Here is a 21,791-nt window from a genome sequence, read left to right on the forward strand (position 1 = left end):
TATTTCAGATTATGTGCTAAACAAATTGGCTACAGTAGGTAAAAAGGTAAGCTATGTGCAGTGCTCAGCAGAATATAGACTTATGTTAAATGTAAGAGAAATGATCATTCCTTGAGTTTTTTTTATACAGATGACTTAGTCAATTCTACAACCTAAGTTAATGACATTTTAAGTTAATATTTTAAAACGGTACTAGCTTTTAATGAAGATTCCTGACTTATTTAAGAAAAAAAAAACTGAACAAAGTAACATGGAATTGAGAGCAAGCCTTTTCTTATTTCAGTCATACACGGAAGCAGGTATGCAGAAGCTGTGCAGTTTTCCAGGGCATGGCAGAGTGGTAGCTCTCTTGCCATCTAATTCAACTAAATAATGCTTTTGTAGAACTGTGTGCATAAACCTGCATTCTGTTTTTCGAAAGTTCTCTAGATTACTTGTTTATAGACTGGTGAAAATGTGCACCATGTATATCAGTGTTCTGTCCAAGCTGCTATATTCCTATCTTTTTTACCTTCACATTCAAGGCATGGGTGACAAAGGAATCTGTTGACACAGATTCATGATTGATCGATCGATCTATCCATACATGATCTACATCTACATAGTATTCATGACATACAAATTCATAACCTTTATATGAATGGGGAAGACAGAAGTGTTGCCTCTTGTTCTAAACCTGAGCCTTTCCTTGAGTGTGATTTTAAGCAGTCATTCCTTTGAGTACTGAGAAAAAATGAATTCTTTTTGGGGAAGAGGATTGGGGCTGGACAATTCCATGATATTGAACTAAATTCCCTTCTTTGTACAGGAGGAGAGATGAGTTCTGTGCTTTCTTCCTGTGCTTTCCTGGGGTAAAGGTCTCTCTTTCACTGAGTACAACACAGAGCTATAACCCTGAGTTAGGAATCAGGAAATGTACATTCAGTTTGTGAGTTGGCATGAATTATTTCTGGCTTTGAGCAAGTCTTCTCAGGACTTTCTGTAAGAAGAGGAATAGATGATGATTTCTAAAGCCCTTGCTGATTCTCAAATTCTGTGCTGCTTTTTGACTTGCTCTGCTTTGTGTGTGGCATTCACCTGAATCCTCTCTACCAGTTCCTTTGATGTGTATTAAGGTAGGTAGGTTGTGTACAGGATCTGAGAACATGCTTTATAGGAGCAGGATTTGTATGATCCTGTTTTGTTTCTCTGCCTTGCCCATGGAAATCATTCTGGAGTGTGTTTTCTTCCTCCTTTTGAGGAAGGATAATAGTTTGTTTTCCTCTTACCAAAGATGTTAGTTTCCCACCAGAGTGGATTAATCCAGAGTGGAGAGTAGGTGCCATTTATTCTTACTGCTGCAGTTGTATGCTTGATTATTTCTTAGGGATGAAGCTTTCCATATTCCCTGGATAGCCAAGCAGAGGTCAGAGTTCTGACCCAGGCAGAGGTCCTGAGATTCAGCTAGGGAAATGGTGGGAGGGGGAGGGAAGAGGGGCTGGCTCTTGAATTCTGGGGTTGGAACAAAGGAATGTCTGAAAGATTACAGGAAGGATAAACAAAGCACCAAAGCCTAAGTGGGGTGTAGTGGGGGGCTGGAGACTGCTGAGTCAGGTAGAGGCACTATTATGGGGGGCCACCACCTAGAGTGAGCCTGTGTGCGAGCACAGATAGGTGTAGTCATGGCATTGGTTCTCTGGAACTCCGGAGCAGAGATCCAGGCAACCTTTGAGAGGTTCCAGGAATCCCAGCTGTGGGTAGGATTATAAGACTGTACATTAAGACAGAGATGAATCAGTTAATTACTTTCAGGTATTTTAATGTTGATCTAGTAAGTAGTAGGACATGATATGATGGGGGAAAATAGATGTTTTTTAAAATGACAAATTTTTGTGTGTGTACCTCTTTAGTTAGGGAAAGCAAACAGGTTTTTTATGTGAACATATTTTATCAGGCATTCATATGAGGTTGAGCATTGTCTGTTTCCCAGCTAAAGGGGATGTGGGTGGATTCAGGGCCCCACGTTTCTCAGCCAGAGAGCTGTGTTTTCCCATAGCCAGTTCGCTCACTGCTCAGAATGTTACACAGAGCCGTGCTGCTCCCTCTTAGGGAGAGCATGTCATTCTTGAGAGCAAGTTCCCATGACAGCTAGGAGCACAAGTGCCATGGAGGAGGGAATCGTTATTTCTTCAGACATTTAGTGCAGTTCTCCAAATTCTCTAACCAACCTATATATTTATTAACAGAGCATATTGTACAACATTTCCACTTGTATTTTTGTTTTCCCTTATAGATTAATTGTCTAAGGAATTGCAAAACTTATCAAGCCAGAAAACCTCTGTGGTTTTATAACACTTCCCTCAAGTTTTTCCTTAATAAACCAATGCTTGCTGACGTTGTCTTCGAAATACAAGGTAGGGTTCAATTTTTACAAAGTTCAGTACTTGTTTTTATTTCTTATTTTCTTACCTAACTTTCTATTTCAACCTTGAATATTTTGGGTGAAGAAATAACTATTCTCAATGCAGGATATAGATTAATACTGGCTGAATTTCAGCAAAATCTAGGGAAATGAAGTATTTTGTTAAAACAAGGAAAGAAATTTATGTTTTCCTAGGTTTTTTTCCCCCTTACCATAGGCTTCATTAGTTTTTAGGAACCAGCGTGGAATGGAATGCTCTGTAATATCACCTCATTGTATATTTTTGTCCCTTTATTTCTTTGAGATACTAGTTGTTGAATCATCTGAAACCAGCCCCCTTCACATTATATTACCTGTAATTTATCCAGTTCTCTTCCTTTCTATTTGAGCAAAGGAACTAAGCAAGCATTGAGGGCCATGCCTGCCTCACATTAGGCCTGGGTAGGTATTGCTACATTTATTTCTCACGGCCCTCTGAGAATTATCACCAGAGCAATTGAGAGCTGCTTTTTATCTCTGTAGGAAAGTAATGCTACCTAATTTTAATAATGATAAGTTGTTTTAATGCCCATTATTGATTATCCGCTTGGGTAATTTTGCCACTTCAGTAGATTAAAAGCATAATCTTGCAAGTGAATTGTCAGGTACCTTCAATTCTGCAGGAAGGTTAGGAGTTGTTTCCACATGCATTAAGTAGAACTTCAAGTAGACTATTACTAGAAGAAAGAATTATAATTTTATGATAGAAATGTATGGCAGCTAACAGTCATTTGCTTTTTAAATTTTTTCCTCAGAAAGATTCATTTTAATTTTGGCCACTTGCCAAGACAGTGTATTGGAAACTTCCCAAGTGCCCTCTGATAAGCTCCAATCAGCACTGTTTGAAATGTGCACATGAGACACTGAGAATGGGACAAGAAGAGTGACTTTGAACTACATAAAAAATGATTTGGGGGGGGAGTAAACAAGAGACTGTATTTGCTTATAATTTGCATAGGAGGCCTTCCCCCAAACATCATGTTAGTGTAACCTACTGAAAAGTTTTTCAAAAGGAGTATGAAACATATGAAAATATAAAGAGAAAAGAGAGTGATGTGGAGAATTATTTCTCCTTAGCATCTCTTGCTTTTGTCTCACAATTCCACCTGCCAGCTCTTTTGCAGGCCCCTGCCCGTGCCGCCAGCTGTGCAGAGACTGGGCGTGGGCGGGCTAGTTGTGGGCCTTTGCTGAGACTCAGCTGCTCTACTGCTCTTTGTAGCCTCCTCAGCTCAAAAACCAAGGCCTCCCAAGGTCAGGAGCTGAGACAAGCAGGCATGGGTGGAAGCGGGCTCTAGCAACCTCTGCCATGTGTGGGAGGAGAGGCAAGCCTAGCTTCTGGAATTTGGGGAGGGAGCTCTAGTGTGCAGAAGGGAGCAGTGTTGTCTCCTCTGGAGGCAGACTCATCTGCAACCCTAGTTTATTTAGCCTCAGCTTTGCATTCCAACCAGCATGTATCTGTAGGACCGCTAATGCGTCTCGCTTTATGAAGTCTTCTCATTTCCAGAGTGAAGAAGGTGAACCAGATAGCTTCTAAAAGGTCATTTTTCGTGTTAAGCTTGCTGAGGAGGTAGTGACCAGGACTGGAGAGACCTGGTTGGGATCTTCTGTGGGTGCATATTTAGCGTCCTGGTGTGGTAGTGCTTTACCTTTCTGATCCTTTGTTTCCTCGCCTGTAACATGGGGATACAGATTTCTACCCGGTACAGTGGTCCTGAGGATCGGGGCGGTGCATGTAAGGGTATATGTAAAGGCTTGATGGTACATATTCTAAATCTCTCTTGAACTAGGCAGGTTTCCTGTTTTCAGAGTAAAACAAAAAAATTCTAAAAATTTCATTTTTGAAACTTGGAGAGTAATGCAAAGAAGGTATGACAAATGTAGGATTTTACTTTAGTGTATAATAAAAACAAAGATCTTTGATAATTTATGTTAAGGTTATTAGAAAACTTGGGCTTTCAAATTTTATTTCACTCTTAAGCATTTTCATTTAAAAAAAAGTTTCTAAAACTGTTAACAGCAATTGAATTCTACAAAGGAAAGATACTTTAGGCCTTGACATTTTCAAAGAACTTGTTTATCTTTTCACTAGAAAATTGATGCTTCCCCCCCTCTTTAATTCTTCAGCTTTATCTTATTGCTGGTTGGTATAAGAACACTGGATTGTTGGGGTGCCTGGGTGGCTCATTTAGTCTGCCTTCTGCTCAGGTATTGATCCCAGGATTCTGGGATCGAGCCCCACATCGGGCTCCCTGCTCAGTGGGGAGCCTGCTTCTCCCTTTGCCTGCCACTTCCCCTGCTTGTGCTCTCTATCTCTCTGTCAAATAGATAAATAAAATCTTAAAAAAAACCCAAAACACTGGATTGTGTTCATTTGGTATATTTGATACAGTGTTTATCTATTTATATAGTTTATATACTATGTTGAAAAATGTGACTATACTGAGGTGTATTGCATTATGGTTTCACAATGGAACAGTTTATAATACCAAACAGTAGTTGGAAAAAGGTGAGAAACAGAAGTGATGATTTTCCGAACTGGTGGTATAATGGTTTTCCAAATCAAATTCAAAGCTTGAAACAGGTTTGACAGTACTTTAAGATACTGGGTGTTTTCTTTGCTGGTCTTATAACTCTGTTGTAACTACATTATCAATGGAAAATTTCTGTTAAAATTCCGAGGTTACTTGTCAGATTCCTTCCCCATCTCCTGTCCATTTGGTATTTGGGGTCAGTCAACACAAATGAGAGGCTGTCTAGTTTGTCTAAGCCATGCTTCTGCTTTTCCTTTTCTTTTTTTCAATAGTCCTACTTCAGATTTTAAAACCTTATAATTACAAGCCCAACTGAATTACCTGTTTGGATTCTTTGTGAATTGATGTGTACAAAGGTAATGGAGCATGTTTAATCATGGAAACTGGCTGTCCCCCTCGGTGGACACTGTTCCAGTGAGAGCTGGCGGCCCACCGGCAAAGGAGCAGGGAGGGGATGATGCCTGCTATAGCAGGTGTGTGATGACTCGGTAGCAATGTTCACTGTATGTAGCCTCCCCTCCCTGCTCCTCTGGGAGGTGCATTTGTGCAAATCATAGCTCTTAAGTGTTGAGCTCAGAGCTGGGAATGTTTGGCATTGTTTGTGAATCTGAAGGGATTCATGGCTTTGGAGGAAGTCACTGGGCTTAGGTGGAACTCTTCTGAATCAGAAGATGTTTTGCTTGGATTTAAAGAAGCTGAAGAATCCAATCATTGCAAATATTTTTTAAAATTTTTTTAAAGACTTACTGATTTATTTGGGAGAGAGGGAAAGGGGGACAGAGGGAGAGAGAATCTTTTAAGCAGACTCCATGCTGAGCACAGAACCTGATGGTGGGCTCCAAGAGTTGGATGCTTAACTGGCTGTGCCACCCAGGTGCCCCTCATTGTAAAATATCTTAGAATATTTTACATAGCATAGAATATGTGCTCCTGAGAGGTCTGAGATTTGAGGGATGTATAGGTGAAGACTCTTGAGCAGAGCAGAGTGGTTTGGTTCATAGAGTTACCTTTTGGAAGGCTTCATCATTCACATTGGCTGTGTTGTCTTCCACCAAACTAAAAGCGTGACTGCTCCCAAGCAGGGTAGTTTTGTCTTTTTCATCTTTGTATCTTTGGTATGTAACGTAGCGATTAGCACATGGTGGGTGCTCAGTAATGATGCGTCAAACTGATGCAGACTGAACTGAAGGCTCGCTGCGGATTCGTGGTTTCCTAAGGTGCTGGGAGTGTTGAGAACTGCTTCCCCAACCATGTGCCATCTGGTGCTGCCTTGGTGGGACGGCCCAGTAGCTGGAGAACTTAGCGGGCTTTCGCTAGAGAGTCAGTTTAGTTTAATGAGCTTCAGAGAAGGGTACGGGCTGAGGGAACTTTAAAATTTAAAGTAGCTCTGGCTCTTCCAGAAGCAGCACTGTTCCCTGAGGAGGTAGTACACTGGAGAGACATCAGGGACTAGGTCGTCCCCTCCCAAATTTTCCATAACTTCTGAAATGCTCCCCTTGGCTCCACACAAGAGTCCCTTGCCATACTTGTGGTAACATATGGGTTGCTTAGGCCAAGGGATAGTTCACCTTCTACAGTTTCCTCTTTCTCATAAGGGGAAGCATGGCCAGGACCTGTTCTTTGAGTGTGTCCAAGGATAATGGCAGTGTTTTCTTGGGAGGCACATGGGTAAGAATGGGTGATGGTATTTCAAGCCAATTGCAAAGGATGCATGTTTCATTATAAAAACAGGAAGCAGAATATTTCAGTGTTTCTATCTTCAGAAAATATAAACTGAGTAACAGATAATTGCCTGTCTTATAAACTGTCCGTTTCCAAATCAACTTTTGAACTCTGTTTTTCAATTAAAAACTAAGAAGTTCCTGATCCCCAGACTTTGCTTTCTGACATCAGCTTAGCTGTGCCTAACGCAATACCACTCTAATTGACAGGGAAATTGCTAGAATAACAACTCTGCAAGCTTGTGTAACTTAACTTTTCTCTTTCAAACCTTGCAGGTACAACGGTGCCAGCCCACAGGGCCATCCTGGTGGCCCGTTGTGAAGTGATGGCAGCCATGTTTAATGGGAATTACATGGAAGCAAAGAGTGTTCTGATCCCAGTTTATGGTGTTTCCAAAGAGACTTTCTTGTCATTCTTAGAATACCTATACACAGACTCCTGTTGCCCAGGTGAGCAGTCTAAATATTAGATAATATCTTACAATTTATTTCCTTGTCACTCATTTTGATAAAGTGCTTTCTATGAAATTTTTTTTTCTTAAGATTGATCAGAGTTGACATCATGGAATGTGCTAGTCAGGTAAGGTGGTATTGGGATGACCATGAATTTTCAGTCAGTTCTCACATCCCAGCCAGCCCCAACAGTGTGGTGATTATGTGGACACCTAGAAATGGAGGTGTTTTGTGGTACCCAGGGACTAATTCTACAGATTGGAACATCCCTTCCATAAAGAGAAGAGGTTTGGGCAGCTGCTTTTATGGCTCTAACTTGTGATTGAGGCACTTTTAAGGACTTTGAATATTCTGAGACCCCTTGGTCATCTCTGTGGCTCAGAGAATGTGAGGGTTTTTTTTAAAGCCTTCTTCTGACTACTCCTACAGTCATACTCTCCTTTAACTTCTCCAAAAACTTTTCCTGAGATGTTTAGGATACCCAGCAGACTGGAGGATTTATATCCCTATTTACTGAATTAGGACTATCTTTGACTAAAAACTAATCATCTTTGGCAGCTATAGGTTAGAACAGACCTTGCAGGTTTTTTTACTAGCTGGAGGTCTCCTTGGAGAAATCGCAAAATCCTTTCTACAGTCCTAGAGCCTTGGGATGCTGGCACAGAAGCCCCCTTAATTCATCTTCATCCTCTGGCCACTAGATGGCTCCCACCACAAACACAACTACCACAAACACAACTAGAATAAATCCCTGGCAGTTTACTTAATTAGTCAAGGAGCCCGAAACCTTGATTACAGGACCTGGCCAGGTATTCTAGCAAATATAAAAAGAAAACACATTTCAGACCATCGCTCTCTTCAGATTTATTGCTTTCACTTTTAGATTAAGAAGTTTTTCAACCTTTGCTATTTAAAATCTCTTAAGTTTTAAACAAGTCATGAGCCCTCTAGTGAAAGGTTTTAGAAGTTCAAAAAAAGAAAATTCCTTTTTTAACTGAATTAATTCTGGTCTTGCAGCCAGCTGTAAAGTACTTTGGAGCCAGTTACAGTTGCTACTGTCAGTGTTAAAGACGGGCTTATTATATTTGCTTGATAAAAATGAAAGCATCGATTCTCATCAGAATGTGTGTTATTGTTTATTTTATTATTTTAATACTGGTGAATTTGTATGTTAAATAAAAATTTTTACCCAGATTTAGAATAATAAGAAAATTTAGTTTCTCAGTCATCCTCCCACTAATAAATTGAAGCTTCAAATTTTAGGTCTTCTTTTGCTAATTAGAAAAAATGCTTAGAGAAGCACTAATAACTATAGGACAAAGCACTTTAAAACTTGGTAAAAGGTGTGGGGAGAAAATGAGTCAAAATTAATAATCAGAAAGTAGATCAGTACTAGAATGTTTGTATTGGGAAATCGCAGAAAGAAAGATGATCTATTCATTGTGTTAAGTATGGATCATACACAGTGTTCTTGGTTCCTAGCTACAAAACAATGCAAGAAATTTAAGGAGAACTTAAAAAGAGGATAACCTGAAAAATCACGTCTAGGGAAGCTTAAAAAAAAACAACCACAAACACACACACACAAACAACCTGAGCGATTGCCAGGGGTTAAAGGAAGGTGGAAATGGGGAGTTATTGCTTAATGGGTATAGAGTTTCAGTTTGGGAAGAAGAAAAAGGTTCTGGAAATGGATGATGGTGATGGTTGCACCACAATGTGAATGTACCTTAATGTCACTGAAAAACCGTACACTTTAAAGTGGTTAGTGATAAATTTTATGTTATGCTTGTTTTGCCACAATAAAAACAACAAACAAACTTGGGGACTAAAGAGAAGAAAAATTACAAGGATTTAGTTTAGCTAGCCTAAAGAATTACATAACAGCCTTAGAACTGATTATTTAAGGGCAATTGTAGAATTGCCTTCTCTGAAGAACTGAAAAACAACAATGAAAATATTCACTTTAGAGTATGAAGCCTTAAAGTAATTCTTTTTAAAATGGCATAATAGGGGTGCCTATTTATACGGGCTCCGTCGGTGGAGTGTGAGTTCTTGATTTCAGGGTGGTGAGTTCGTACTACATGTTGGGTGTAGAGATTTCTTAAAAATAAAATCTTTAAAAATAAGTAAGTAAATAAATAAAATGGCATACTAGTATAGAATGCAGACTCAACTTCTAGGCTTTTTCTCTGCATTCTGTTGTACACTGGCTGCTATAGTCAGCCTTGTTTTATTGTTGTTTGTTTGCTTTTTGTTGTTGTTTTGTTTTAGGTAATAAAAGAAACGGCTTTATTGTCCATTTTCTCTTTTTTCCCTTCCTGCCTCAGCTGGCATTTTCCAGGCTATGTGTCTTCTGATCTGTGCTGAGATGTATCAGGTGTCCAGACTGCAGCACATCTGTGAGCTTTTCATCATCACGCAGCTGCAGAGCATGCCAAGCAGGGAGTTGGCATCTATGAACCTGGATATAGTTGACCTGCTCAAAAAAGCCAAGGTACTTGCCCCTGTGTGTCTGGTTGTTTGATTAAAAAAAGAAATTCTTCTAAAAATTATACTACTTTTAAAAAAATCTCTATTTGTTGAGAGATACATTAGTGTTTGTCTCAGTTTGGAAGTTTGGCCGAATGAGGGTAAAGTGCCCTCACCTCAATTTCTGTGGCTAGATCATTTTGAAGCATCAGATTTTTGAGCAGTTTTTTCCCAAGGAGGTAGAATTTGCTGATAAGAAAGTTTTCACCTGAATGATGGCCTTTATTGGAGTCATCTGAGTATGGTGCTTTATTATGCCATATCAGCATTATAGGAAATAGAACTTAGGTTGAATTTCCCCAAAGCAGCCACATCTCAGGGTTCAAGAAGAATTGGTCCATGCATACTGACAGAGATGGTTATGCTAAACTCATTTATTTTTTCATTCATTCATCCTTTCACTTCATGGACATGTTTTGAAGTTTCCCAGTTGTTTGTAGGAGGTATTGATACTTCATTAATCCTTTCAAAGTGCCTTTTGTTGATATGTCTCATGTATATCCAGTATAAACATTTGAGTTGAGAATTACTACAGTACACCATACTTTCTGGCTTCTTCTTAAGCTTAGGGCCTTTTTGTTTTTTAAGAATTGCATTGCTACACATTCTAGGGAACAGAGTTTACACGGTTAAGCTAATTATGAATAACTGCAGTCACAGAGACCCTAGAATCTGAATCTCACAAAGGACCCGGCCGATCTATAAACTAGGTTTGCGGTCTTGAAGTCTTCTGGAACCTGCTGATGTTGTGCCAGTCAGAAATCTGTTACTTCCTCATTCCCCTAAGGGGAACAGGCGGTTTATCCAGACACGTCATCCCACCCTTGGTTATTCTACTGTTCCATCCTCTGCCTTATGACAGTTTTAAGGCTTGTGGCGGTCATGGAATATAATGGTCTGTATTGAACTTGCCCTAAGCTGAAACTTCGAGGTCTTTACAGGAATATATCTGATCCACCGGGACATTGTAAAATGTTATCTGGCATACAACATTTGGCTATCCCTATCACCTTCAACATCCAAAATTAGAAAAAGAGGACAACTTTGTCTTCAAGTTGCTAAAATGGAGCCACATAATGGGGCAAAGGAAAGACCGCTAAAAGCTTGCCTCCACGTTGAGATGAATTCATAAAGTGATACTGTGTATTTCTGGGCATAAGATTCAAGAATTCATTTGAAGCATCTAGGTCTTCTTTTACTGTCTCCTTAACTATTTTGGAGTTCATTTCTTTCATAATCAAGTGTTAAGACCATATATATTAAATTTTAAGGATAAAATTTAATTTAGAAAACTGAGTAACCTTCTGCACAGCGTTGGAGCTCAGAGCTGAAGCCGCTCTCACAAGTAGGCAGTGTGCACACGAGGGCTAAGTCCTTTGCTAACACCGCAAGGGTCTCTGGCCCAGTGAGTGCAGTGTGATAGTAATTCTTGCTGCAGGTAAAAGCAAACCAAACCAACCCCCCCAAAACCTGAGTGACCTTGATCTCTGTAATGTATTTACATTGAGCTTGGGATAAATAGCTAACCTCTAGATTTAGTTTAAAATTTCTTTTTCATTCATTCTGGTATTTTTCACAACCTCCGTTCATTTTTGATGTATCATCTCCATACTCTTCTACCAAGTCTGTCATACTTTAAAAAAAAATGGTCACAATGGGGCGCCTGGGTGGCTCAGTCAGTTAAACGTCTGCCTTCAGCTCAGGACATGGTCCCAGGGTCCTGGGATCGAGCCCCGCATCGGGCTCCCCGCTCGGCGGGAAGCCTGCTTCTCCCTCTGCCACTCCCCCTGCTCGTGTTCCCTCTCTCGCTGTGTCTCTCTCTGTCAAATAAATAAATAAAATCTTTAAAAAAAAAATGGTCACAAGCTTTTCTTTCCTGATCACGTCGTATCCTTTTAGTTCCTGCGTCCGAGAATCTCCTGTCCGGCTGCATTGATGTTTTAGGTCGCACGCGTGCACGCGTGCGTGTCTTTTATGGTTGCGTCATCAGCGGTTCTTCCTGACCTGTTTTCCCTGACTCTGTGCTTTCTGATTATGTAATTATCCTTATTCATTTCTCTTTAACTTGAAAAGTTTAAGACACCAGCCCTTTTTGAATTTTACTGTTTGTTTCTGAAGACTTTTCTATTTTCTAGGATTAAGTCTCCATTTCCCAGTTTTCCTTTATTCTATTCCTGGTGGTCCCTAATTTGGCAATTACAAATCCAGGGTAACAGGGTCATTTTCTTCGCCAGTTCTCTTGGAAGTTTATAGTTTGAGGCTTTAGTTCACCAGCCAGTTCATACTGTTGGTCAGAATTTAGTTAACCTTTCCTTCATTGTTTCTCTGACTTCTGGAAGGTGAAATTGTCTTTTAGCAGAATTAGACTTTGAGTAGCTTTTTGAATAATCAGAATTTCCAAACACTCTGTTGTCATCTCTGCTAGCTTTGCATTGTTTATCAGGAAAGCATCCTTCATACCTTTGATATAGCTGAGCAGTTTGGTATTCTCCCACTAATGCTTCCTCCTTCCCCTAACGTTTCTCCTTTAAGTTCATCTGTTTCCATCAAGTTGGGCTTCTATCATGCAAGAGAAGCTTCTTTCCCTTAATCAGAGTAAGTTCTTTGAACTCTGGTAGACATCTTCTTATCTCTGCTCCTATTTATACCCTAACTAGCCGAACTTTGGTGATTCCTCTGAAGTCCTGTTAACCATATTAAAGTTTCAAACTCAATATCTTACTTATAAAAAACTTAATGTCTTACTTATAATCTGTGCATTAATATTTGGCTGCTTCAGACCACCAGTTTTGTTTCTGATCATCTCCTTGTGAGTTTCTGGGTGTTTTCTCCACCATTATTATTCTTCACAGAGCTATTAAATGCTATAACATTTTGTTTATGGTATTTTTAAAGCCTTTCTTTTTTATTCTGTTGTTTATTTCAGTTTAAACCTGCTTTGTCTCGGGTGCCTGGGTGGCACAGTCAGATAAGCATCCAATTCTTGGTTTCTGCTCAGGTTGTGATCTCGGGGTTGTGGGATTGAGCCCCGGGTCGCATCAGGCTCCATGCTCGGTTGGGAGTCTGCTTAAGGTTCTCTCCCTCTCCCTCTGCCCCTCCCACTCATGTGTGCACATGGGCATGCTCTCTCTCTCTTTCTCTCTCTCTCTGAAATAAATAACTTAATCATAAAACAAACAAATAAATAAACCTGCTTTCTCAGGTTAGCCATATTCTTCTAAAAAAGTAGTTCTTACAGTGAACCGCTCTTTATCTTCGCTAAGAGCCTACAGTTGTGATATCTTAAATCTTGGTCAAAAATAAAATTCTGCATTTTACTACGTTTTTGTAGCCAGCTATTCATTTCTGTGATCTTCCTTCTCTTTAAAGTCACAGCCCTTAGGTGATGTTTTGAACTTTTGTTTGTAGGTTGTCTGCTTTGGGTTAATCATCTTATAGTGCTGGTGGCTTCTGTTAAAATAGCTACACATTCTTGTTCTGTCCCTTTGAGATGGCTCACATTTGTATGCTGAAAGTTAAGGTGAATAAAAATTGGTAAAATGTGATGTGGGATTTGATGAACCACAAAGTGTCTTACAATTCAAAAATTCTGATTTTTGTATAATGAAAATCAGAGGAACCTGTGGATTTACATGTGAAAATATTCCCACATTATAACTTTTTAAAAGAGCAATGCTTGAGTCTCTTCCTTAAGATGTGAGATTATAAATCTTTCTTCGATTTAGCATTACTTATTGCTTATATAATATCTTTGAGTTTCCTTAAAAGAGCTATATTTAGCTTAAAGGTGAACAGCTTAAATGTCCATCAACAGATGAATGAATAAATAAAATGTGGTATATACATGCAGTGGAATATTACTCAGTCCCAAAATGGAATGACATTGTAATACATGCTGCAACATGGATGCTTACTTGAGGACATTATACTAAGTACAATAAACTAGACAGAGAAAGCATACCTATTGTATAAGTCAGTGTCTATGAGGTACCTGGAATAGTCAAATTCATAGAGAGAAACATAGAATAGTGGTTAACAGGGACTAGGGGTAGGGGCAAAAGGGGAGTTATTATTTAATGAGTATAGAGTTTCAGTTTGGGATGATAAAAACATTCTGGAAATAGTGGGGATGGTTGCATAATAATGTGAATGTACTTAATGCCACTGGTACCCTTAAAGAAGGTTAAAATGGTAAATTTTATGTTATGTGTATTTTAACCACAATAATAACAAAAAGAACTATACTCATGTATCAAAGTGGCCTGCCAGCATGTTACTGTAGTCTGAACTGAGTGGTTAGATGGATCGGTAAGCATCACTGGACTGGCACCAAGGTGAGGATGTCATGGCCATGGTGCTCTGAGTTTCCCTTCCATTAGCTTTTGAAATTCAGCATGAGAAACATACTGGAAATTATAGTGAGCAGGATTACTACATCCTAGTTAAAAGCATCCTTTTAACTACATCCTAGTTAAAAGCAACTGTTCAGACATAACCTTCTCATAGAAATATGTACACATTGAAACCCATCCCCTTAGGTTGATGACATTTCCTCCAAAAAATATTTTTCGGTTTGCTCCTCAGGTGAACTTGTTTAGATACGGCCAATTGTGTACCTTTGCTAACCATAATCTTATCTCTGCTACACCGACATAAGTGCAGTTAGTGAAGTCCGTGACCTTAGATTAAAAGCTTAAAGGAAATCCTTAAGAACCTCCAAGAGTCTCTGTTAACCACTGATGTGGCGTACCTCTGTCCAAGACGCTTAGCCACTCCAGCACCGGTAGCTTGTTACTCATTTGATTTGGTTTCTTCACTGATGTAATTTTTTTTTATTACATGTAAAGAATTCTCCTTTTTCCTTTCTGCTCTCAGAATAGGCAGAAGGCTGCATCATATATGGACACCGTCAACATGGAGTCGGGCTCTCCACGATTTGTCCCAGACCATACTCTCCACCTGTTCATCGTCTCAATGGTTATTATATACAACATTGTTTCACTTTCCACTTTTCTTGCAGTTTCACCACTCCGATTGCCTTTCAACCTGGCTACTTCATTTCATTGCCACTAACTACCTCATCTTCAGCCAAAAGCCTGAATTTCAGGATCTTTCAGGTAGATTGCCAATTAATGTTTTGAAAAGAAAACTTCGTTCTTTGTTCTTAGGTTTAAGACATAGTTTGTAGGAATAGTAGTTGTTAAAAAACAAAAAGTAAAAAAAAAAAGTCAGTGTAATACATTCTTCTTAACTACACAGTGTGGTAATGGAGGACACTTTAACTTACAGTCACCTGGTTATAAAAATAGCTTGACCTGTGTTACATAAGAAGCTTTCTAATGATTGTTTTATAGCTCCCATCCATTTTTAAGTGCACCTTTTCTCTGAAGTAGAGAGATAAGGTGGCCTCAGGTGGCATTTGATTGTGATAAATGATATCTTAGTTTTTAACCACCTAAGTCAGAAGCAAAATTTAAACAGTACAGATTTAAAAATTTTTTTCTTGTGAAGGAATTGTAACTATCCTTTATTATTTATAATATGTAGTTCTGATATCTACATCTATTTAAGTCTATCTGTATAGGAATCCGTTATATTACTTGGGAACTAAGTTTTTTAATTGGTCAAAGAATGTTGCAAAACTTACTGAACAGAGAGTATACCTAATGTGATCTTTAAGGTAAATTGTCAAGATTAAAACCAAAGTGTGAGCTCCTGAGTGCTGCATAAGAAGAAAATGAAAACAGAAGAGTCATCAGAGTAGACGGTCAGTTTAGATACGATGGTTTACTCATGTTACCTAGACTAGGTGCAGGGAATAATCCAATTAAAAGGCAAAAAAGATCCCCTAGTTAAGTGGTTTTAAACTAAGCAGGGAGTTGTCCTTGGAGATACCTGCAGGTTTTCTGAGGTGCGGGCAGAGAGCGGGGAGCGGCTGAGGAAGAGGAGAGAAGGGAGAAGGGGAGGCTGGAGTTTGTAGGTCTTGGATGCCCAGCCCTTTAACCAGAGTAGTTCCACTTTTATCTGTTTTATCTGCTGTTCTCCGTAAAATTTGACTTCTAAAAGATAATCCGCTGCTAAAATATTTGTAGATCTCTGGTTTCTTTCAGCTTCTTGCACAGATAAGGAAACCAGGAAACAGTCTATTTCTGGCAGATAGATTCAGTTAGTTGACAAACATCGTATGCCTATTGGGAGCCTTCTTATATAGAGCTGAATTACTAGTGCAGTCATAGTAAGCAGAATATAGGTATTTCCTAACCATCTCCTTTGTGCAGGAAGGAAACTAATTCCACTCATAAAGAGGAGGCATGCTTCTTGCTGTTAGTAGGGACATTCTAATACAGTCATTCTTTAAGAAATCAATTCAAAATGAAATGAGTGAACATTGTGATTTTAGAACTACCTTTGTTCTGCTGCCTTAGGTCCCCTTCATTTGTATTTTCCATTTACGGTCTTGTAGAGATGAATGCCACACACAGAATACTAGTACAACTTTAGGAGAAAGGTGCTCTATAAATCCTTCGAGTTATAAATTTTTATTTTATTTTATTACTTATACAATTGACTGTAAAGTATGTTAGGGCCAGCTGGCATAGTGAGAAGAAGGAGTCCAGGGTGTAATTTTGGGAAGGCAGGTAAGAAGATGAGGCTGTGTCCTTGATTGTCTTCTCTTCCTTTGCTGGGGGCTACAAAGGTATCAGTAGTACCTGTCTGTGTTCAGGACCTGCTGTCATGTGTCCTCGGGGGCAGAGAAAAAAGCCCCTGGTGGATAGGGAGAATTAGATAGTCTAATTGAGTGGTCACACACTGGGAATCTATGGGTCGAACGTAGCTGAATACAGTCTGCCAGGGGGTTTTATTTGGACCACACGTATTACTTTTTTTTAGTGTCACCCTTTAAAAATTGTAACATGTCACATCTTAAAAATCCAAATTTCTGGCTTCTTTTGAAAAGTTGGAAGATCTGGCTGCCCTGGGCCCATCTTCCCACATGGCAGCAACCTGGAGATGAGCAGTATCTCAGCCCAGTTACAGTAGCATGTCTCCTCCAGAATGTCCTCAGACTTCAACTGCCTCACATGGCCACTTGAAGTTGGAAGGGTTCTTGTAACAGTTTACAGCTCCCTTAAATAATTTCCCATTTTCAGTTTCAGACATTATCAAGTAATCATTGGAATTCTGTGAAGTGTTTTCTCTTGCCTGAGAATTCTTCTTCCTTAGGGGTGTTTAGAAATGGAAAAGTGAGACTAGACAAGCCGTCGTGTTAATGCTGGCATTGATACAGCAGAACTCAGTTAAATAGCCCTTTCAATGTTAGGTATATTTTATATGTTGGACTCTTTTAAACACAAACAGCAATGCATAGGAAAATAAGTTACCCTTGGCATTTATGGATTCATTATTCTCACAGTTTGACTTAGCTCAGTGTTATGTTACATATTCTGTATTGTGGAGTTTTTTGTCTTGTTTTGGTTTTTGCTGGCTGCCAGAGCTCATCTGTGATAACTTTTCTCTCTCTTTTTTAAATCTTAATCAAGGGAGTAGTCTTATGTCATGTTTGCGTACTAATGAACCCTACAACTAACTTCCCTGAGCTGCTAGGTTCTTTCCTTTTGTGCACATCCTGCAGCCTGGATCATGACCTCATTAATCTGAATTGTAATATATGAGGTCAAATAGATGGGGAAGTGGGAACTGACTTTGCAGAAGGAAATCTAAGTACCCGCAGAAGGGAATGGTGATGAGAAACAAGCTGAGTCACCTAGCAGAAAAACCAAGAAGCCTTAGAAATCTGAGGGACCAAGTATTTCAGAAAGCAGAATGAGGCTTGGGGCTGAAAGCAGTAGAATTAGTTGAAAGTTATGAAGAAGGGGGCGCCTGGGTGGCTCACTCAGTTGAGCATCTGTCTCTGGGGTTTGGCTTGGGTCTTGGTCTTGGGGTCGAGCCCTACATCCGGCTCTGCGCTCAGCAGGGGGTCTGCTTGAGATTCTCTCCCTCTCCCCCGGCTCAAGTGTGCTCTCTCTCTAAAATAAATAAATAAATAAAAGCTTTAAAAAAAAGGAAAGTTATGAAAAAGCTTTTGCTGCACTCCATCCCACCTAGGCAGGCAACTCCTTCTTCATCATCGTAGGAGATGGGAGTTTTATTCCTGGAGAAATTAAACCAAAAAAGTTATAGAATCACAAACTTCAGGTATAGCTGAGATTGGTTGGGTTAAGGAGCTGAACTGAAGGGGCACCTGGGTGGCTCAGTCGGTTAAGCATCTGCCTTCAGCTCAGATCATGATCCCTTCATCTGCCTTCAGCTCAGATCAGGGTCCTGGGATCGAGCCCTGCATTGGGCTCCCTGCTCAGCAGGGAGCCTGCTTCTCCCTCTCCCACTCCCCCTGCTTGTGTTCCCTCTCTTGCTGTGTGTGTCTCTCTCTCTGTTAATTAAATAAATAAATAAAATCTTAAAAAAAAAAACCTGAACTGAAAACAGGATCGTGTGAAAGTGTACACGTTGTGTAGTAAGCTACCAGCCTCCTTCCCGTGTCCAGGTTCTAGAATTCTAGCACCAGGCATTGCTGCCTTGACTCCCACACTCTGGGCATGAGACTGAAGCATCTTTCTCTGGCCCTGGAGAAAAAATATATAGATGCAATCATTTGGAAATTCTGTCAGTGAACCCAACAGATATCTGCTCAATTATTCCACCAGTCAGTAAGTCCTACCCATGACCACACGATATCCAAACAGCTATCTACTATCTCACTCTTAAATGTAAGGATATAACTGAGGATCTTCAGATATTTTAGGCAATATCTAACATAAAAGACAGATACCAAACCAAAATAAAAACAGAAGAGAAAGAATAGAAAGAAAACCTTTAAAAATCCTAAAATTAATATCCTCAGAGAATAAGAGATATGAATTTATAAAGCAGGAGAGAATGTTATTTAAAAAGAAACAATATTCACAAAGACAGAAAATAGAATGATGGTTGCCAGGGACTGGGGGGGACAGGGAAATAGAGAATTGTTAATGGGTATAGAGTTTTAATTTTGCAAGATGAGAAGAGTTCTGGAAATTGATTGCACCACAGTGTGAATGTACGTGACGATACTGAACTATATACTTAAAAATCGTTAAGATAGTAAATTTTAGGTTGTGTATGCTTTATCATAGTCTAGAAAACAATACAAAAACAAGGAGTTCTTGGAAATTACAAACATAGCAAAAAACAAAAACAAAACAACAACAACAAAAAACAAAACCCTAAATAAAAAGAGCTGAAACAACTACATAAAAGTTGAGAGGTAAAGATGAGGACATCTTCTAAAAAGTAAGACAAAAAGATAAAGAGGAGAGAAAGTTTTTTAAAAAAGTTTGGGGCTCAATCCAGGAGATGAAGTATCTGAGGAAAAGAAGTTAATACAGAATGAAACAGTAGAGAGGAACTTATCAAGCAAGTAATACAGGAAATTATCCTAATCCCGAAGGACCTGAGTCTTAAGACTGAAAGGACCTGCTAGGCGCTCAGCATTATGAGTGAACCAGGTCCATCCCTGGGACATACAAGAACACCGACTATAAATAGAAAAATATGAAAGTTTTAAAAGAACACAGATTACTTGCCAAGAGCTATAAATCTGAACGGTAGAGGAGTGTTTAATAACCTTGGAAACTAGAATGCAGTGGAATTCTGTCTTCAACATTCTGAGGGAAGTTTTCCACCTAGAATTCTGTACTAAACCAAATTATCAATTGTGTGTGAAGAGGATAAAGATGTTTCATCACCAAGCAAGGTCTCAAAAATGATTCAGATGGTACCCTCTTTTTCAGAGAGCTAATAAAGTTTATGCTTCTCCAAAAATGGAAAATAAACTGAGTGAAGGGCCCGGAGTCCCAAGAGTGGAGGGATCCAACACAGAAGCAGGAAGCAGGCCTAGAAAGCAGGAGGGTGCAGGGCTGTGAGGAGAAGGGGCCAGCAGCTGCCACCAGAGTGGTTAGCTTGTCTGGTGACTGTGGCTGGGTGGAGACTTGAGAGAATAGACTCGAGAGGGCCTTAAAGAGTTTGGGAGGCTGAGGTAGCTACGAAGAAAACTAAGCGAAAAACAAGTCTTTTATCTCCAAGAAAAACAAGTCTTATTCGGAAAAACAAAAGAATATACGTAGTACTTGATGAAGCAGTGGACAAGACGTATATTGTGGCAAATCACATAATAATTTAAATCCTGATGACTGATTTCACCAAAAGTGTATTAAACAGTTGTGGAAGCATTAAGAGAAAGGTAGGGGATATGTAGCCGAACTCACATATCCTCTATTAAATAGGAAATCAGTAGTTAATATCTAAACTTGATCCAAAATAAAATATTTGCAATTAACATTCTTTTTCTAAAAATTTTAGTGGAAGAACGCAGTTTTGTTGAAAAGCACAGATGGCCATCGAATATGTACTTGAAGCAGCTTGCGGAATACAGGAAGTATATTCACTCCCGGAAGTGTCGTTGCTTAGTAATGTAACCCAGAGCTTTTATATGCATATGCTTTTTATTATTATTATGAAGAAGAATGGGGTGCCTCTGTGTTCCAGTAAAATTCTGTGACTGAAACCAATATGAGCGTTTAAAAAACTACCATACAGCTTAGAGTGTTTGTTAGTTCTCTGAAAAAAAACTACTATTGTGATTTTAAAAGGGAACAAAATATACCATAGGCTAAAACCAAGGCTTCACCATCCTAGTATGTAAAGCTGTCATACAGCTTCTTTTCCCCTTTAAGATGCCCTATTGCTTTAGTGATACTAATACGCCTCCCAGTTAAGTAATGTTTAAGTTAAAAAAAAAAAAATCATGTAGTATCAATTAAAAATTTTCATTATGTCTGATTAAGTGCTCTATTAAAGTAAGGGCGTTTTAAAGACCCAGTATGACTATTTCAATAATGAAAAAATCTAGGGTAAAGCTGATCAATCTGAAATTTTAGCAATAGATATTTGCATGGGATTTTGAGAGTGAAACGGCGCTTGGTTTCAAATCAGTGACAGTGTTTGAACCATCGTGAAAAAACTTTGTTTTTTATGTGGACAACCCAACTGAGCCACTTTGTCTTTTCTGTGGGATGCTGATTGGGCAGGAAACCTAAACAGGGCTGGCTTCACAGCCGTGGCACCTCTTATCACCACACAGGGCCCCGTGCTTGGTGTGATGCTCTGCTATTGCCATCCTGAAATTCTTAATAATGTTTAAAGAAAGGCCCTGCATTTTCACTTTGTACTGGGCCCCCCAAATTATGTGTGTCTCCTAGCAGGATATGTACTGTATTTTCTTGCTTAAACATCATTCTCTCTGAAAGCAAAAAAGAGGCACTGACATGGAGGGAAGGGATCACGTGGGGTTTCCCATTCTTGGGGACGTCTGTACCACGGCGTGTGGGGGGAGCTCTGCTGCCACCTTGGCGGGCAAGGGAGATACGCCTTGTGTTTACTCAGCTTTAAAACGCTCACAGCCCTGGCTCTGTCACAGTTGAACAAATGCTTTCTTGCTCATTTTAAGACCGGGATGTTGGTAAAAGCTACTGACTGGTGTGAATTTAAAACACATTTATAAAAATACTCGTAGGAAGAGATCCTTTCTAGAGAAATTGCAATCAGTGGCTTAAGAGTTTTTTGTTTCATGTACTTACTAAGCTTAGGAGACCAGCGGCTTGAATTGTTTGAATTCTTTCTGAGGACCATAATGTTATTTAATGAAGAGTAGCATGAATCTTGTCCTTCAAGATAACCCAGTAAATTAAGAGAAAGATTAAAGACTCAGTACATAGAAAATGGTACTAGCATAGAATTATAGTTTCTCTTGTATCACGTGTCAACAGAAATAACTAGAAGTTCACAAGCCGAGAGATGGAAAACCAGATTACTATTTATCAATAACATCATTTTCATCTATAATTCAGTATTGGGATATATTTTTCTTTTAATTTCTAATGACTTTTAAGGACACCAAGTTTTTTCAGTTATTCAAAAGTTTGATTAAACAGTTTTATACCACAGTATTAGACATAATACTATACGGTTAGTCCTTGGATGTATATAAACACTGTTAGAGTAAAACAGTAAAAATGCCCT

General features: G+C 39.3%; 1 protein-coding gene across 1 annotated transcript in view; it reads left to right on the forward strand.

Annotated features, from left to right (window-relative positions):
- RHOBTB3 (Rho related BTB domain containing 3) overlaps positions 1 to 20,188 on the forward strand; it is a 90,147-nt gene extending 69,959 nt beyond the window's left edge. Inside the window, exons 9-13 of the mRNA XM_028089319.2 lie at positions 2,273 to 2,393; positions 6,969 to 7,142; positions 9,476 to 9,642; positions 14,698 to 14,794; positions 20,073 to 20,188. Coding sequence (XP_027945120.2) covers positions 2,273 to 2,393; positions 6,969 to 7,142; positions 9,476 to 9,642; positions 14,698 to 14,794; positions 20,073 to 20,188 — 675 coding nt within the window. The remainder of the gene's footprint in view (positions 1 to 2,272; positions 2,394 to 6,968; positions 7,143 to 9,475; positions 9,643 to 14,697; positions 14,795 to 20,072) is intronic.
- Positions 20,189 to 21,791: the final 1,603 nt, after the last annotated feature.

Source organism: Eumetopias jubatus, unplaced genomic scaffold (genome assembly GCF_037043125.1).
Source record: "Eumetopias jubatus isolate StellerSeaLion01/CBP00866 unplaced genomic scaffold, mEumJub1_p1.0 scaffold_5, whole genome shotgun sequence".
In the NCBI taxonomy this organism is placed as follows: domain Eukaryota; kingdom Metazoa; phylum Chordata; class Mammalia; order Carnivora; family Otariidae; genus Eumetopias; species Eumetopias jubatus.